The following is a 15,396-nucleotide window of genomic DNA, read 5'->3' as shown; positions in this document are numbered from 1 at the left end:
GGAAAATCTGTGACTTTGTGGCACAACATAAACATGTAATCTGAATGGCACATCACCTCACTTGCAGAAATGCAAGATCTTATATTATAATATATTATTTACAGGGGCAGGTGGTGGCCTAGCTGTTAAGGAAGCAGCCCTGTAAACAGAAGGTAGCCAGTGCTTTAAATAATTACTCGTTGAGCAAAGCACTGAAAGCACTTCAGATAAGAAAACTGACTGAGAGCACTGCCTTTTCACTGATTCACCAAATTGTAACAATGAAGTATGTAAGGTTTATAAATAATGTATATTATAGGATTAAAATATAATCCTATATAAAACCATCAGGTTTTAAATGATGCTCAGAGGTGAAGAGCAGCCATAATTACTGTCATTCATGGCTGTATGATGCACAAGTTTACTGTTGTAATGGCAGCCAACTTGAATGTAGGACACAGTACAGTCATCACAGCCCTGCCTAGGGTTACTTTCTTCCTAGCCAACACTAGACTGAATGGAGATGATTTGCAAGAAGTAGCTTCAGTAAAAAAAGTGACATAAAGGAAATAAACCAAAATGTGACACATACATAGACTGCATTTGAGCCGCTACATATTTTGAGGCGGTGTGTCCTCGATTAGAGGACCAGAAACTAAATTGTCATGACCAGTGATTATTTGTCAAACATAGGTCAAATAATGATGGTCCCACCCAGTCATTAGAACTTTCCTGCTGTGTGACATTGGATATTATTATTGTAACAATGGAGTTATTCAAAGTTTTGGCATTATTTTGTTGTCAAAAATAAAACGTGGTTTTATGCTACACTGGCAGCTATATCACATTTCTTTAATAAGGGCTTCAATTGTTTTCCACTCACAATAAATACATAACACATGCATTAACAAACATCAGTATTTTTGTCCAGAACATTCTGCCTCTTGTTTTTAAAGTCTGTCTAAATTCAATCTTTCGGTGCACCAGGTTGAATGCGTATGCATTGAATGCATTTTTGATGCCGCCCAAATGAGTAAGATTTAGATTTTATAATAATGGTTGAACGTGCTGTGTTGGGTAATGCGCAAACTACGTCCAGCTGTGAGTTTACAACATCCCTTGCAGTGGATCACACATGGGTTTCATTACACATTTTCTATAGAATCACCGTGACTCAGCACCCACAGAAATATATTTTACCTTTACGGCATCGCCCTTATCCAGAGCGCCTTACAGTCAGTAGTTACTGGGACAGTCGCCCTGGACACAAGTGTCTTGCTCAGGGACACAATGCTAGTGACTGGGGTTTGACTTTGTGGTCATCTGGATTCATAGGTGAGTGTGTTACCCACTGGGCTGCCTGCAACCACCCAAATTGTAGCCATAATGAGCAATTCACCATGTACAATCTACACTTTACTATTGTTATTGTAAATTTACAGAACAAAATTTAGGGAAAGCGGAATGACACAAACCAATAATAGTTAAAAAAAAACATATTACAAATGTGTCTGGACTGATAGTGAACAGATGTTTTGAAGACAGAGTGAAGAAAAAGACAGTATTATTTTTTTTAGAACAAGCAATATATGAAATACAATTTGTATCAATTGGTGTATCAATTATTCTCAAATATAAAAAATATATATTTTACTGTAATGTGTATTTTTCCTGTAATCTCCATAAATTGTGAATATGCAACTATACTGCTGCTGTTCCTACCATAAATAAAGAAAAGAAGAAAAACACACTCCAATCCACAAAAAGAGCAATTGTAAAACAACTGTGTAATTTTTTATAGAATGCATCATGAATATCAGTACATTGTTAAAAGGAAATTATTGCATATATCAGCCTAAATGGAATAAAGTCGAGTCGATTTGAATTATTTGCTCAATATTAAGCCATATAAAATGTCTGCAAAGATAACACCACGATATGTTCTGTTTGAGAGACCATAATAAAAAAATCTAATAAAGCAGCAATAAAAAAGGCCGAGCTCCCGTTCTGTGATGACGTCACAAGCGGGCTTATAAACGGGGGCCCGGCAACCGCTTCCTGGCTGTGCAGACTGCGAGCGATCCTGAAGAAAGACGCGCTGTTTTACCCACGCTTTTACCTCGTTTTTACTAGGGTAAGAACTCCCCAGCTACCAGACAACCGGGCGCGATATGGCGACCAAGTCTGTGGCTTTAAAAAGTCCATATGAGTTGTTAGTGGCAGTTTTTCGTGGAACAGGTATGAGTTATATTCTGTGTGTGTGCTTTTTATGCCCTCATGTAAAAGTACTCATTGTGTTCCCAGATTTTAGAGTATGTTTTTAAAGCAACTCGATTTTGGACGTTTTTCTATGGAGGAACAGGGCAACGAAATTATAGTTGAAAGTAATTTCAACCAGAGAGATACTTTCAGGGAATCTTGATCCTTGGCTGCCTCGGGTTGCTGGACCAAAGGTAAGAAGTCTCGTCTTTTTTCCCCACTAATAAAATGCACTTGACTTGTTTATATGCGGAACTGGCATTGGCAGGGACTCCCGTGAGACACCACTTCCGTGGGCGGGGCTTGTGGCAGTAGCGTTAGACACGCCCCCTTTCTGCCTCCCAGGGGACACGCTGTCCTCAGCTGTTCTGCATAGCCTGTGGCATTTACATATTTTGTGTCAAATAATGATCAAATCAGTTATTTCAGAATTTATATATCAGAATTTAACTTTTCTAAAGCCACCATCTAAACCTAATCATATTTCCTTTGTTTTAGTGTCTGAGTTCATCTCTTTTGGGTTCCATTTGTGAACAAATTCCACTCCACACCCTTACTGCATCGGGAGGTACAATGGTTGGTTTTAAACCTGCTGATGTGCCACCTACAGCCACTGTCAAGTTGGTTGGTGCTGGAACAGCAGCCTGCATTGCAGACCTGTTCACATTTCCTCTGGACACCGCAAAAGTTAGACTCCAGGTGAGGTATAAAATCTGGTTCACCCTGCATTTGCATTCAGTTTACCGCTTCTAAGCAAAGGCCATGGATCCCCAGGTTAATCTATATGTTAAAAGGTGTAGAGGAGCATTTAGGAGCTTGCCTAAATATTCTTATCCCTAATGTTTAATTTAAACTGACATAAAGCTTCTTTTTTTTTTTTTTTTTTTTTTCCTCTCAAATTCCTGCCTGCATTGGTAATGTAAGCTGAACCAGGAGCGGATGGTTAACCACTTCAATTCTGCAGCTCCAGGACCTTTTCACCATGGGTGGTGTTGGCCTGAAAAAGCCTTTCCAAACCATTTTGTTCTGTCCAGATCCAGGGTGAGACGAAAGGCACCACAAGTACTGGGCCTGGATTGCAGTACCGTGGAGTGTTCGGTACGATCACTACCATGGTGCGTACCGAGGGTCCTTTGAGTCTGTACAATGGACTGGTGGCTGGGCTCCAGAGGCAAATGAGTTTTGCTTCTGTCCGTGTTGGTCTTTATGACTCAGTCAAGCAGTTTTACGCACAGGGCTCCGAGCGTAAGTAACACCCAAACCCCACACACACTGTTGAAAAGCTCATTCTGGTCAACTCACTTGTTCTCATATGGTGCATTACCACTAGATGTTGGGATTGGGAGTCGCATTTTGGCAGGCTGTACAACCGGAGCAATGGCAGTTGCTGTGGCCCAGCCCACTGATGTTGTGAAGGTGCGTTTTCAGGCCCAGGTTGGCACTGCTGGGGTCAGCAAACGATACAGTGGTACCATTGATGCTTACAAGACCATTGCTCGTCAGGAAGGCCTGTGTGGACTGTGGAAAGGTAGAGGTTCTGCGGAGTAGTTCTTATTAGGCCTGTCAAAATACTAAATCTGTCAGTTTTCAAAATGCGTTTATCAAGCTTCATTTTTAAGAAGCATTGCAAAATGTCTTTATATATATATATATATATTTTTTTTTTCTTTTTTTTTTTATTTTTAATTTTTTTTATTTATTTATTTTTTTATATGTAATGTCATGATCATAAATACTGGATTCGTTCTAAGCTTCATTATATATTCTAAACAGGCACTGGTCCCAACATCACCCGAAATGCCATTGTAAACTGTTCTGAGCTGGTGACATACGATCTAATCAAGGACCTGCTTATAAAATCAACCCTACTGACTGGTAATCGGTCCTTATGAACTCTCCAAACTTTTGCAGAAGTACGCTGTAATATTCTTCTTGCACTAACAGCCTGGTATGTAATCGCCTTTTCAGATGATTTGCCGTGCCACTTTACATCTGCGTTTGGTGCAGGCTTTTGCACCACAGTGGTGGCCTCTCCCGTTGACGTTGTGAAGACGAGATACATGAACTCCTCCAAGGGCCAGTACGGTAGCGCCCTGGACTGTGCTCTTGCCATGCTGACCAAGGAGGGACCTAAGGCCTTTTACAAGGGGCAAGTCTTTTCAGCCATACAAAATAGTTAAATGTAATTTATTGTAAAGAATTCGTATTTTTATTCTGCCCATCTCCCTTCAGGTTCATGCCATCATTTCTGAGGCTTGGCTCATGGAATGTGGTGATGTTTGTGACCTATGAGCAGCTGAAACGTGGAATGATGCTTGCTCTGCAAAACTGGGGCTCTCCTCAATAGTTTTTTTTTTTTTTTTTTTTAAAGTAGTATTGCAATGTCAACTCCTTACTTCAGTTTTATGCTGCGATGTTGAATAGAATACATTTTAAAATAGAAGAACTAAATTCTGAAAGGTAATCAGCAAGTAAGACTTCTCAGTTGTTTCTTCTCAAGCAGTTTCTTTGGGAACTCTGCATCAAACCGAAGGATCAGGTTTCCTCTTGAATGTGGAGAGCTGGCAATTGGCATTCCTTCTCCGGTGACTACCTTCCTGTAGTTAGGACTGACAAGGAAATAGAAATTAGTTTTCATTTAAAATCCACTGTAAAGTGACAACCAATTGCTTTGTTAGTCAGGCTATAAAATACAGAGTGTCTGTTGTCATTTAGTTATGTGCCATAACATAAGACATTACTTTCTGATTTCTAATAAGTCTAAGTAATTCCATGTGATTTTTGCAATAAATGAGTTTGCAGAAGTTCCGTCATCTTATTACTGAAGACCCAAAGGTCTCAAGAAAATCCCATAAAACTGTTAACCAAACTTGTGTGACTGGGATGCCTACTTTTTTTTTTTTTTGTGTGTGTGTGGTCTTAACCATTGCAGGGTTTGTTTTCAGGTGAGCAGCTTATACACACACCACTCCCTGAATTACAATGGACAAACACACTTCTCCTCTCTTATTTGGAATGAGTTTGCCACAATCATAATTGAACAAGGGAACTTTGCTCCATGTGTTATTGGTTTCCACTCCAACCCACTCAATAATGACCAATTTAAAATGTAAACATATTGTTTGTTAGTCATTGTTTGATATTGCAACAATACATTTCAGTTACATTTTACAACCTCAACACTATTGGCAGCAATTACATCCCCAAATCTTTTTAGTAGCATGGCACACCTATTTTTGTGCAGTTTGTGCCTTTTATGGAGGAGTGGCTTCTTTCAGGCCACTATACCATACAGGCCTTATTGGTGGGGGTTGCAGAAATATCAAAGCTGTCTCTGAGGTCTTCTCATGGCTTGGTTTGTTCTTTGACATGCACTGTTAACTATGGGACCTTATTTAGAAAGGTGGGTGCCTTTCCAAATCACGTCCAATCACAGATGGAGTCAAAGTCGTAGAAACTTCTAAAGGATGATACGTGGCTGGAAGCATCCTAGCAGGTAATACACTTGCATACGAATCAGATCAGAAAAACACCACTTACTACCATTGTGACTCTGAGACACTTAACCACGAGTGTCTCCAGAGGGACTGTCCATGTAACTATTGATGGTAAGGCACTATGGATAACAGTGTCTGCTAAATGCCATAAACATAAACATGGGAAATTTTTTTAACCCATTTTAGAGTAGAGGCTGTAACAATTGTAAAGCATGCATTCACTGTATGACATGTAAAGAAGCTGTTCTGATAATATATTTTTGTCCCAAAAATTTTGTCCCAAAATTCTTAGGACTGCAACATGCAACAATGACAAAACATTGACAGTTCACCACTGTGTCATATCCACAATTTGGCACTGAAGTTTACAAGAGTTTGCTTGCATGTTGTCCTCACAGATGTACGTACACTGATACACCTTCGATGACAGATGCCAGAACTGTTAAAGGCAGCCTTTTAAACAAAGACTGTAACTTAACATGGAATTCAAAATCCATCTCTGATGTCATCATGTCATGTTTTCAGTTCCACATCATTACAGACGCATTAAGACCGTGACCTCACAGCCATACGGCATTTTTGCCCTCTATGCAATGAGATTTGACCAGACTTTTTGTACAGTGTAAAGCATGATTTTGTTGTACACATCATGCTAGATCAGTTATTTGTTTTAAACTTCTCCTTGATACAATTTTTCAGAATTTGTTACAGGCCTCCATGTAAGTATAAACACTGATCATATCAATGCTGTATTAGCATTTTCCAATACTTTTTACTGACATAAGAGTGAAACTAGTACTCACTGCACTACATCATTGATGGGGATGTTGAGAAATCTGCCATCTAGTGTTTCCACATTCACTGAGAATCCTGTTAGTGCCTGTGTAGATCAAACATGAAAAAATGTAACTGACCTCTGAACTGGTTCGGTCCATTTGTAAGTCCAGACTTTTACAGGCAAAAATTCCACATAAATCTATCTAACATCCAGAATAGATAAAATAAACTGGCACCAAATTTTTTGCCACACAGTAGCAGAGGTGGGTAGAGTAACCAAAAATTCTGTCAGTAAAACTCTAGTTCAAAATAATATTACTTGAAGTAGTTTTGTAAAATATGAGTAAAAGAGTATTTGGTTAAAAGACTTAAGTACAGAGTACATGTCAGATTTGAGAAATTATGTAATCAGACAGAAAAATATAAGATAATATGCAGACTGGAATTTCTAAATAATTTATTATTAAATAACAAACTAATGCATTATTTACTACAACATGAACCTTTTGAAACCAGTACCTACAGTAGGTAACATATTTGTCTGTGCAAATTACTTCCAGTGACAAGACATACTGTATATTGTATATTCAGCAGAAAATAACCTTAGGTAAAAAGTCTCACTTCATCATGGATCAAACACATGGAAATGTATTTGTTTGGTTAAAACATGCTTCACTCAATGAAGCTAAGCAGTCACCATTTAGCAGTGAACAGGGGTCACTTTTTAAAAAAAATACAGATGCAGGAAACCCTGTATTGACTTTGAGTGACGGTTTCTTGATGTGAGGGAAGGTATCTAACTAAAAAACTAAAAAATGTTAATATTGTGACTCGTTGTTTGTCACTCATTTTAGAAAGTGAATTTCATATTTTATATCAATGCATTACACATAAAGTCTTTATTTTTTGTCATTTTGATATGCTCCATATGGATTACAGATAATGAAACCCCCAAATTCAGTCTCAGAACATTTGAATACTGCCAAAAAAAAAAAATTCAAAACTCATGGTGTCACTCCCCAATTAGTTAATTGACTGAAAACCCCTGCAAAGGTTTTCTGAGCCTTTTAAATGGTTTCTCAGTCTCAGTAGGCAACACAAGCCATGGGCAAGATGATTGACTTGACAGATGTCCCGAAGAGTGTAATTCACACCCTCCACAGTGAGGGAAAGCCACAAAAGGTCATCTGGTTGTCCACAGAGTGCTGTATCCAAGCATATTCCATATCCCAAAAAATCTGAGTGGTAGGAAAAGGTGCGCCAGCAACAGGGATAACCGCAGCCTTGCAAAATCCAGCCATGTCATCTGCTGGTACAGTGTCCCTGTTGTTTTCTGTGCTTTTTTTATTTATCTGTAATAGCTCCAAAACTCCAGTAGATGGACATGAAAGGACCTATCCAGCTGTCCTGCTTCTGTTTTTTCTGACATCATCGATCCAAAAAATCCATCTTCATCAGAAAAGCTGCTTTATTTTCATTGTCTGCCAGTTATGTGTAAAGTGTTAGTGATGCTATGATGTCACAGTTTGTATGCGGTCATGTGACTGCACAGCTGAAAGACTAGGTGCGAATGACATCGCACAGCGCTTAAAGAAATGCATTCTGGTCTTGACGCATTGGATAATAATCCAATTTTTTTTTTCACATGGTACACAAATCTCATGAGAGCAAGATGACAGGCTGCACAACCTGAAGTCTGTGCCCTCATTGGCTGTGACATGCATGATGTATATGACGTTTGCATCCTAGTCACAGAGTAGAAATCTATCTAATTCTGAAGGCATTCAATTAAGAATTGCATTATACACTGTATTTTTAACATTTGACAATAAAAACTTTGAATCCTTGAAATAAATATATTTTCCTCTCAATGCATTCTTATATCGACTTAATTATCACAAGGGCTCCTTAAACAAAACAGGAAAGATAAGAATAGATGTATTTCTTCTGAAAACATATTTTTGACACAAAACATTTTTATATTATTACTGTACAGAGGAGTGTAGAAACGAGTTACATTTACTCCATTACATTTACTTTTTGGAAATAAAATACTTATAAGAGCAGCTACTCTCTACACTGGGCAATGCAGAGCTGGTAGCATTGGTGGTTTTCAGGGCAGACAAAGAATGCAGCAGACAGCATATTTCTAAAAATATGCTTCATGTTATATTTATAACCTTTATAACCTAGTTTCATTTGACATACACAACAGAATATCTTAAACAACTTTTTCTTTAATTCTAAAATATACGAGATAGGAAGAGATATGATTTGAGCGTAAGGACAGCAATAAGCCTGTGTCCACCTGATTTTCAGATATTCTTTATCTTATATGAAGGTTGCTTCATTCTACCGTATATGCTGCTTACAACAATACAATAGAATTTATGCCTCGTTTGAAACTGATGCATTTATGATTGGTTTTACTGGTTCTGGTTTTTACTTTAAATAAATTAATAAATTCAACATATTAGATTCAATAATAAAAGAATGGAAACACTAAATGACTAATAAGTTTACACTGATTACAAAAAGAGACTGAGTGACTGGAGTCAGCATATTGGATATACTGTACACTGTGCAGGCTGTACTGAGATGGTGTGCTCAGGCATTTCTGCTTAATGCATGCGTTTTAATGAACAGCACCTCACCTTCTTCAGAGACGTGTGAACAGTGTAAATCAAATCATTGTTCTGACGTTCAAACCGTGGATGACTCTTCTGTCGAACAACAAATACAATGTCTGCTGGAACACTGTTGGGTTCCTGGGGAAAATAATCAGGTGGTACATTTCAAATAGTACATTTCATTTAAAAGTATTTTACATTACATTTACAGGATATTATACCTGATCACCCTGCTGAGAAAATATTATTTTAGTTCCCTCTGTCCACCCTGGCTTGACATTGACAGTAAGAATGGTGTCTCGGATGCTAGAGGTGTGACCATCTTCATTCATCACCTGAAAAAATCTGGTTGAAAAAAACTGGCCTGGAATATATTACTACAAAGATTAAAAAGTTTGACTGTTTACCTTGCGAGATATCTTTATCTTCTTGGCGCATCCATGAAAGAGATCCTCCAAATCTAAAAAAAGGTCTCTCTCGATTGGTGCACCTTGTTTTTTCTTCCTTCCTCCCCAAAGGCCACCATGAGCAGTGTTCATTTCAGCCCCATCTTTCAAAAAGGGGTGTAAATTGTCACAGATCACATTCTGGCATTCTGGGGGTGGATAAAGGATAAAGTCTGCAAGATAAGGAACTACAAATAATACCTGCAAAAGGATTGTCACCTCCAAAAAACTGGCTGAAGGTTTTATTTGGATTCCCATGATATGTGTATCCTGAAGTCCAGGTTCCAGCCTCCGTATCCTTAGGGACTCCTCCTTTTAGTCCCTCTTCCCCAAATTTGTCATAAATTGCCTTTGTTTGAGCTGTAAAACAGTACATATTTCTAAATTCTAATTCTCTGAACGGCCTTTTTAATCAACGCTGGTTACATGCTCAGAATATGCTTTGTAAGGTGAGAAACATTTTTGCTGGTGAGGCTGCAAAATCCTGTAATGCAACAGCAAGGTGGAGCTGTAGTTGTTTAGGGTACACGGATTTAGAAGCACTCTGTGAAATCTGTGAAAGAGTGCATAAAAAATGATCGCATAATTTACAGCATCTCCATATGCAAACAGTGATTGGGGTTCTGCAGGTTCTGGTCCCTTACAGCCAAAAAGCCAAGTCTTAACAGTAGTAGACTCGGCAGATGAAAAGTAAAATCAATTCCACTGTGCTCTTCACATTTTAACATTTATATTAGACATATCTTCATGAATGAATTAAAGTTCATAAATTACCAGAACAAACATACATTTAAGACAACCTATAAATCTGATTAAGATAAAAAAAATTAACGGGTTCATTTATCAATTTCAAAATCACAAATGGATCATCTTCAAACTCTCTCTTTTTCCATCTCCCCAGAATGAAAGAGCCACTCAGACAAGGTATGCAATCCCTCAATTTATAACTTTTTATCTTACAACCACACATGCATTTTCATCCCCTCCATTTATCAATCTCCCAGAATGCCACTGGTACTTAAAGCAACATGTTCTTCCTTTAACAATAAGAATAGGATGATATTTGCACACAAGTATCTGTTTCACAGGCCTGACAGTCGGCTGGTTGTAACTTCAGGAAGGCCTATAACAGAATGATGGTCAGAATGAACATGAACTCACGGTTACTCAGAACATCGTAGGCTTCAGCCAGCCGGCTGAAACTGTCGGAAGCATCGGCAGCAGCAGCAGGGCTGGCGAGAGGGTGGCTGACCAGCGCCAGGCGGCGATATCTAACGCACAGCAACAACATTTATTACGACGTGAATGAACCAGTGACAATTAAAAATCATTGCTGTCGGTGTTGTTATTAAGTCTATGGAAGTGTGTAAAGACGCAGGTCTAAAACTCGGGTCAGGACAACCGTTGCCATGATACGGCAAAACAGTGCACCGTATTTAACCAGTTTCACCATCTTATACAAAGTTCTGTCCTAAAAATAAAAAGCCAATTTCGGTCAATATGTTCGGTCAATAAATAACTTTGCATCAATAACTTTGCACCAAACATAATAACGCGTTTTATCAACGTGGCACTTACGCCTGTTTAATATCTGCAACTGTTGCGCTTCTATTAATTTCCAAAACTGCATAATAATCACGACCCATGGTGGCACGATCCTGGTTGAAAGTTGTGCGCCGAGGAAAACTCCGGCAGCGATGCAGATTTGTTCCTGTGCGTCCCGCTCCAGGCGCGTTGTAAACCTGGAGACTGGTGCCCGTGAGCGACAGGGACTGTTGCCCAGGCTGCCGAAAGGGGGCGCCAGATCTCGGGGTACACCCCAAAGCAGCACTCAACAGAGAAAACTGGGCCAAGATCATTTACATCTTGTCTATAGGGCCTGCAAATACACTAAAATTATTAATTATAAAAATCCTGGTGGATTCTTCTGTTAGAAATTCACAACATCCCTCAATCACATCAATACATATATAGATATGGATCACCCTAAATATTTGAGAGCAATGGATACCAACTACTGATCACACAGATATAACCACATATTGCACATAGTCATAGTTTAATTAACAGAGTAATTCAAATAAATTAGAAAAGTCACAAGTTGAGGGTAAAGATAACAGTATGGACTTCAGAAAAGATTTACACACCCTGAATACAAAACATGCAAACAGTTCAATGAAAAAAACAAAAATGATCACAAGCAAACATTTCTATTTATTTGTGTATTTTGTCTTATGCAGCACTTATTTCCATCTCCTCGACTCTCCTGTTTCTTCACACAACTTGGTCGATTTTCCTGCTGGACTGATTCTCAGACTCTTATTAAGACTCAGACTTAGCAGCTTATTACTTTTAAGTTTATTGAGAAAAGTTAAAGACAGGTTACAGAATCCTGCAGCACAGACGTAAAGTTTGCTGTTGAGGACTCTTCAGTGGCCTTTCTGAATCAGTGTGATGCAAACAAATGTACTGTACGTTCACTGAAGAGTGGGGGGAGGAAAAGGGAGACAAAGATAAAAATGAGTCCACAGTACATATATTCCACTGTCAGTGAGTTCTCTTTTTTTAACTTTAAAATTTAGAATAATTTCTAAAGGGTAAAGGCAAGGCAAAATTCCTGACAGCCACACCAAGGTCAACACCATAAGAGTATATTTTGTTCTGAAGGATTAGGGAAGTGTTAAAAAAAAAACTGACAATTATTGCATTGGTTTATTAATAACTGAATGTGATTGGACCACCTACATTAATGGGTAAAGCTATTTCTTCTTTAACTCATCTGCGCAAGTAAACCTTCAAGTTCTGGTCGTGCTTTGAAGCGGGCATGGTAGTCAGCCTCCGTGTGCTAAAGACAAAGATAAGCAGAGTGAACATTTCTCCTTTATGGAAGGTAATATGGTTGGTGTGTGTGTGTGTGTGTATATATATATATATATATATAAATAATTTCATATTTCTATAGTATTAGTTATATTTGTTATAGTATCTCTTGGGACATCACTGAAGATATGACACTTACAATGCAGAGATGGGGACTTGAATCTGTTGCACAAACAATGACCTGTGACTTGACCAGTGCTACAGGAAAACTGCAGGCTGACTGATTTTCCCTGATAATACACGCAATGTAATGCATGTGTGAGACCACAGATTTCAAATCAACACGGATTTGTGTTGATTTTGAAACTCCTCCATGACAGATCTGGTGGATAGTAGAGACCTTCCACGGATGTTCAGTAGTTTAGCCAGTCCTCACCAGTCCAGCACCTTGAGCCTGAGCTTCTTTATCAAGGCAGTGGTTGTATTGGAGTTGTGCTTCGGGTGGGGTGTGGGGTGTCATACTCTGCTTCAATATGTCTCAGCACTAATGCAGCCCGAATAGCAATCTCTGACTACTTTACATTGGATCAAAGTGTCTTATCTATATTGTTGTCCCAAGAAAATATATTATACAATATTAAAAAAAAAGAGGGGTGTACTCACTTTCGTGAGATACTTTTTGACCCCCCCCCAAAAAAAATAAAAATAAATAAATAATCAAAGGAATAGTATGTGCATACCTCCTTTATGGAAAGCTGTACACCTTCTGGTTGGTTCTTCAGAATGATTTCCATAAAGATTGGACAAAATGTTGCATTCAACCGGCTAATCTGAAAGCATATTCAGACAGGACAGGTGAAAAAGGAATATGTGGTCCTTCAAAATAAAATGACCTATAGCAGAATATGGGCTTTTTAAACAGATTGCACTGAACATATTTTATTGAACAGTTCTCACACCTAAAGGAGCAGGGCATTCATACCTGAACAATCCGTTCATGTGTTCTAAGAACTGCATCCAGGTACATTTTAGTGCCTTGCTCTGGCATGACCATGACCTCTGTGCTTTTCGTTGGCAAAGCATAACTAAAAAAAAAAAAGAAAAAAAAAGTATGATGTACATTTAATAACACATCTCAACTGCCACATGACAAAACCCCACGTACATAAAGGCACGCTTCACAACTCACTTTTCCTCTATGCATATCCTGAAGCGGTTGCAGAGCTTGTGGATGTATTTGGAGAAGAGCTCCACCTGGGTCATATCATATCCAGACACCAATATGTTGAGGACGCCATACTCTGTGTTGGTTGCAGCCTTGATCTGTTTCATCTGATGCTTATCTTTCTTCTTTTTGGGCTGAAATATATACATAACACATTTCAACTACAAATCTAATGGATGGGCACTGAATCCCTGTTCTAAATAACAACCAATGAGACAAGATGCCTCTGGCGAAATGCAACATTTCCTTCACTACAAACAACAGAATCTCAGAGTTAATGGTGAATGGCATGTAGTCAAAAGCAGAAACACTTAATGGCAGATTGCTTCACGGGTACGAGTGTGGGAAAGATGCTTAAATGGGGAGATTATCTTTAATCCCAGTGACATAATGACAATTTAAAATTGCAATATCTCCAAACACTGCCATCACCACTCTGCTTGGTCTAAAGCATGGAGTTCTGGACGTGGAGCATCCTTTACCGCATCTTTAGGTAACAGGTACTTGTATCTGCCGATCCCATGTGTCGGCATGGATCTGTACTGTTTCTCACAGTTCCAAGAGAAGCCACCTGCAACATATAAGACAGCTTTAGTGCCCAAGCACAGACCCTTAAACAGCCGTCCCATCGCCAGTAAGTCGTACCCAGTATCGGCCACTGTAGGAATCCTGCAGATCTGCAAAGGAAGAGACACAGAAACATTCAATGTTGCTCCTGTTTTGGCTGTTAAATGTGGAATAATGACTTTCAGCCACTTACCTGTATGACGCCACAGCGCATACATGTCTTGTGCTTGCAATCTGTAATGTTGAATAATTAAAAATCGGAACATTAGAAGTCAGCGTATATGAAAATTATTTAATAATTAGTAGATTAATTAGTCAATATTTGCGGCACGACCTTGACCTTTCTTTAAGGCGACAATTCAGCAAGGTTAAAAGGCGCCCTACCTTGTTTAAAAGATTATTCATGTCGTATTTCACAGCGTAAAATAACGCTTTATAAAGCCAGTCAAGGTCCGTCTGTTAAAACTGCACCAGTCGCATCCGGTGTTGCATCGGATTCCGTCCCGCCGGATTCCCGGGTCGCAACGAATTCGTTCCGCCCTGATTCCGTTTCCGCTTGGCGCGATCATTCTAGAAATGTGGCGTAGCGCATGGTTCGTCAAACACAACTGGATCAGCAACAGTCACGATTAAAAAAGCCGTAACAAAAATGATTACTGGTTATTATAATTCTGCGAAATTGTAAATTTAATTTACGTAGATGCAGGGACGCTTGTCAACCAGACACGTCGATTTGTGCGCCAACGTCAATACATGGAAACTGAATTAGATAATTTTATAATGTGTATAATACTACAGATGGCCAGATGGAAAACGTGCTTTTTTGTGGGTGCTTTTGATTTCTCAGCTGAAATAGGATGCTGTTTGATTAGGCGTTGTGACCTCACCCTGCAAGTTTCATCACTGTTGGGTTGGTTCGAATTTTGAATTTATTTTATTTTATGTGCAGGTCTTACGATCGACGTGTTTTCCTGCTCATATTCGACAGTTTGAGAAATCGACTTTAAAGTTGGCAATAAGTTTCTGAAATTGACGAATCTGCAGGGAAAAGGTCGCCAGTCCGCGTAGTTGATCCGTTATAACTTTTTTATGAGCCGTCTTAAATAAAATATTTCTTGTGAGTACCTGCTAATGCTGAATATTTTCTAAACGTTTCCCAGTTAAGGATGTGCCAGCATTAATCTGTTCTTAACCTA

General features: G+C 38.8%; 3 protein-coding genes across 3 annotated transcripts; 1 reads left to right on the top strand and 2 right to left on the bottom strand.

Moving 5' to 3' along the window:
- The first annotated feature begins 2,012 nt into the window (after nucleotides 1-2,012).
- On the top strand, nucleotides 2,013-5,042 carry LOC114792754 (mitochondrial uncoupling protein 2-like). Its single transcript, XM_028984150.1, has 8 exons — nucleotides 2,013-2,113; nucleotides 2,284-2,432; nucleotides 2,737-2,937; nucleotides 3,273-3,483; nucleotides 3,569-3,766; nucleotides 4,012-4,113; nucleotides 4,207-4,387; nucleotides 4,471-5,042. Exons 3-8 carry the CDS (start codon nucleotides 2,812-2,814, stop codon nucleotides 4,583-4,585), a joined length of 933 nt encoding a protein of 310 aa, XP_028839983.1. The 5' UTR covers nucleotides 2,013-2,113; nucleotides 2,284-2,432; nucleotides 2,737-2,811; the 3' UTR covers nucleotides 4,586-5,042.
- dnajb13 (DnaJ heat shock protein family (Hsp40) member B13) lies at nucleotides 4,233-11,345 on the bottom strand. The gene is made up of 8 exons (XM_028984151.1): nucleotides 11,167-11,345; nucleotides 10,750-10,859; nucleotides 9,790-9,948; nucleotides 9,550-9,692; nucleotides 9,364-9,477; nucleotides 9,167-9,280; nucleotides 6,539-6,615; nucleotides 4,233-4,847 (listed from the first exon to the last, which is right to left on the bottom strand). Exons 1-8 carry the CDS (start codon nucleotides 11,232-11,234, stop codon nucleotides 4,703-4,705), a joined length of 930 nt encoding a protein of 309 aa, XP_028839984.1. The 5' UTR covers nucleotides 11,235-11,345; the 3' UTR covers nucleotides 4,233-4,702.
- Nucleotides 11,346-11,923: 578 nt separating this feature from the next.
- Nucleotides 11,924-14,717, bottom strand: mrpl48 (mitochondrial ribosomal protein L48). The gene is made up of 9 exons (XM_028984319.1): nucleotides 14,585-14,717; nucleotides 14,394-14,434; nucleotides 14,279-14,310; nucleotides 14,116-14,204; nucleotides 13,598-13,767; nucleotides 13,391-13,493; nucleotides 13,149-13,238; nucleotides 12,334-12,433; nucleotides 11,924-12,068 (listed from the first exon to the last, which is right to left on the bottom strand). The coding sequence occupies exons 1-8, from the start codon at nucleotides 14,603-14,605 to the stop codon at nucleotides 12,359-12,361; spliced, it is 621 nt and encodes a 206-aa protein (XP_028840152.1). The 5' UTR covers nucleotides 14,606-14,717; the 3' UTR covers nucleotides 11,924-12,068; nucleotides 12,334-12,358.
- Between the last annotated feature and the right edge of the window lie 679 nt (nucleotides 14,718-15,396).

Source organism: Denticeps clupeoides, chromosome 6, assembly GCF_900700375.1.
Source record: "Denticeps clupeoides chromosome 6, fDenClu1.1, whole genome shotgun sequence".
In the NCBI taxonomy this organism is placed as follows: Eukaryota; Metazoa; Chordata; class Actinopteri; order Clupeiformes; family Denticipitidae; genus Denticeps; species Denticeps clupeoides.
This window is presented reverse-complemented; position numbering and strand designations above follow the sequence as displayed.

Coding starts and splice junctions, on each gene's coding strand:
- LOC114792754 (XM_028984150.1), top strand. CDS start 2,812: ATGGTTGGTTTTAAACCTGCTGATGTGCCACCTACAGCCACTGTCAAG. Junction 3,484..3,568: donor TTACGCACAGGGCTCCGAGC/GTAAGTAACACC, acceptor CATTACCACTAG/ATGTTGGGATTGGGAGTCGC. Junction 4,114..4,206: donor AAAATCAACCCTACTGACTG/GTAATCGGTCCT, acceptor TCGCCTTTTCAG/ATGATTTGCCGTGCCACTTT.
- dnajb13 (XM_028984151.1), bottom strand. CDS start 11,234: ATGGGTCGTGATTATTATGCAGTTTTGGAAATTAATAGAAGCGCAACA. Junction 9,949..10,749: donor CTACGATGTTCTGAGTAACC/GTGAGTTCATGT, acceptor ACTGTTTTACAG/CTCAAACAAAGGCAATTTAT. Junction 4,848..6,538: donor CCCATCAATGATGTAGTGCA/GTGAGTACTAGT, acceptor TTTCCTTGTCAG/TCCTAACTACAGGAAGGTAG.
- mrpl48 (XM_028984319.1), bottom strand. CDS start 14,605: ATGAATAATCTTTTAAACAAG. Junction 14,205..14,278: donor CCTACAGTGGCCGATACTGG/GTACGACTTACT, acceptor TATATGTTGCAG/GTGGCTTCTCTTGGAACTGT. Junction 13,239..13,390: donor CACATGAACGGATTGTTCAG/GTATGAATGCCC, acceptor ATATGCTTTCAG/ATTAGCCGGTTGAATGCAAC.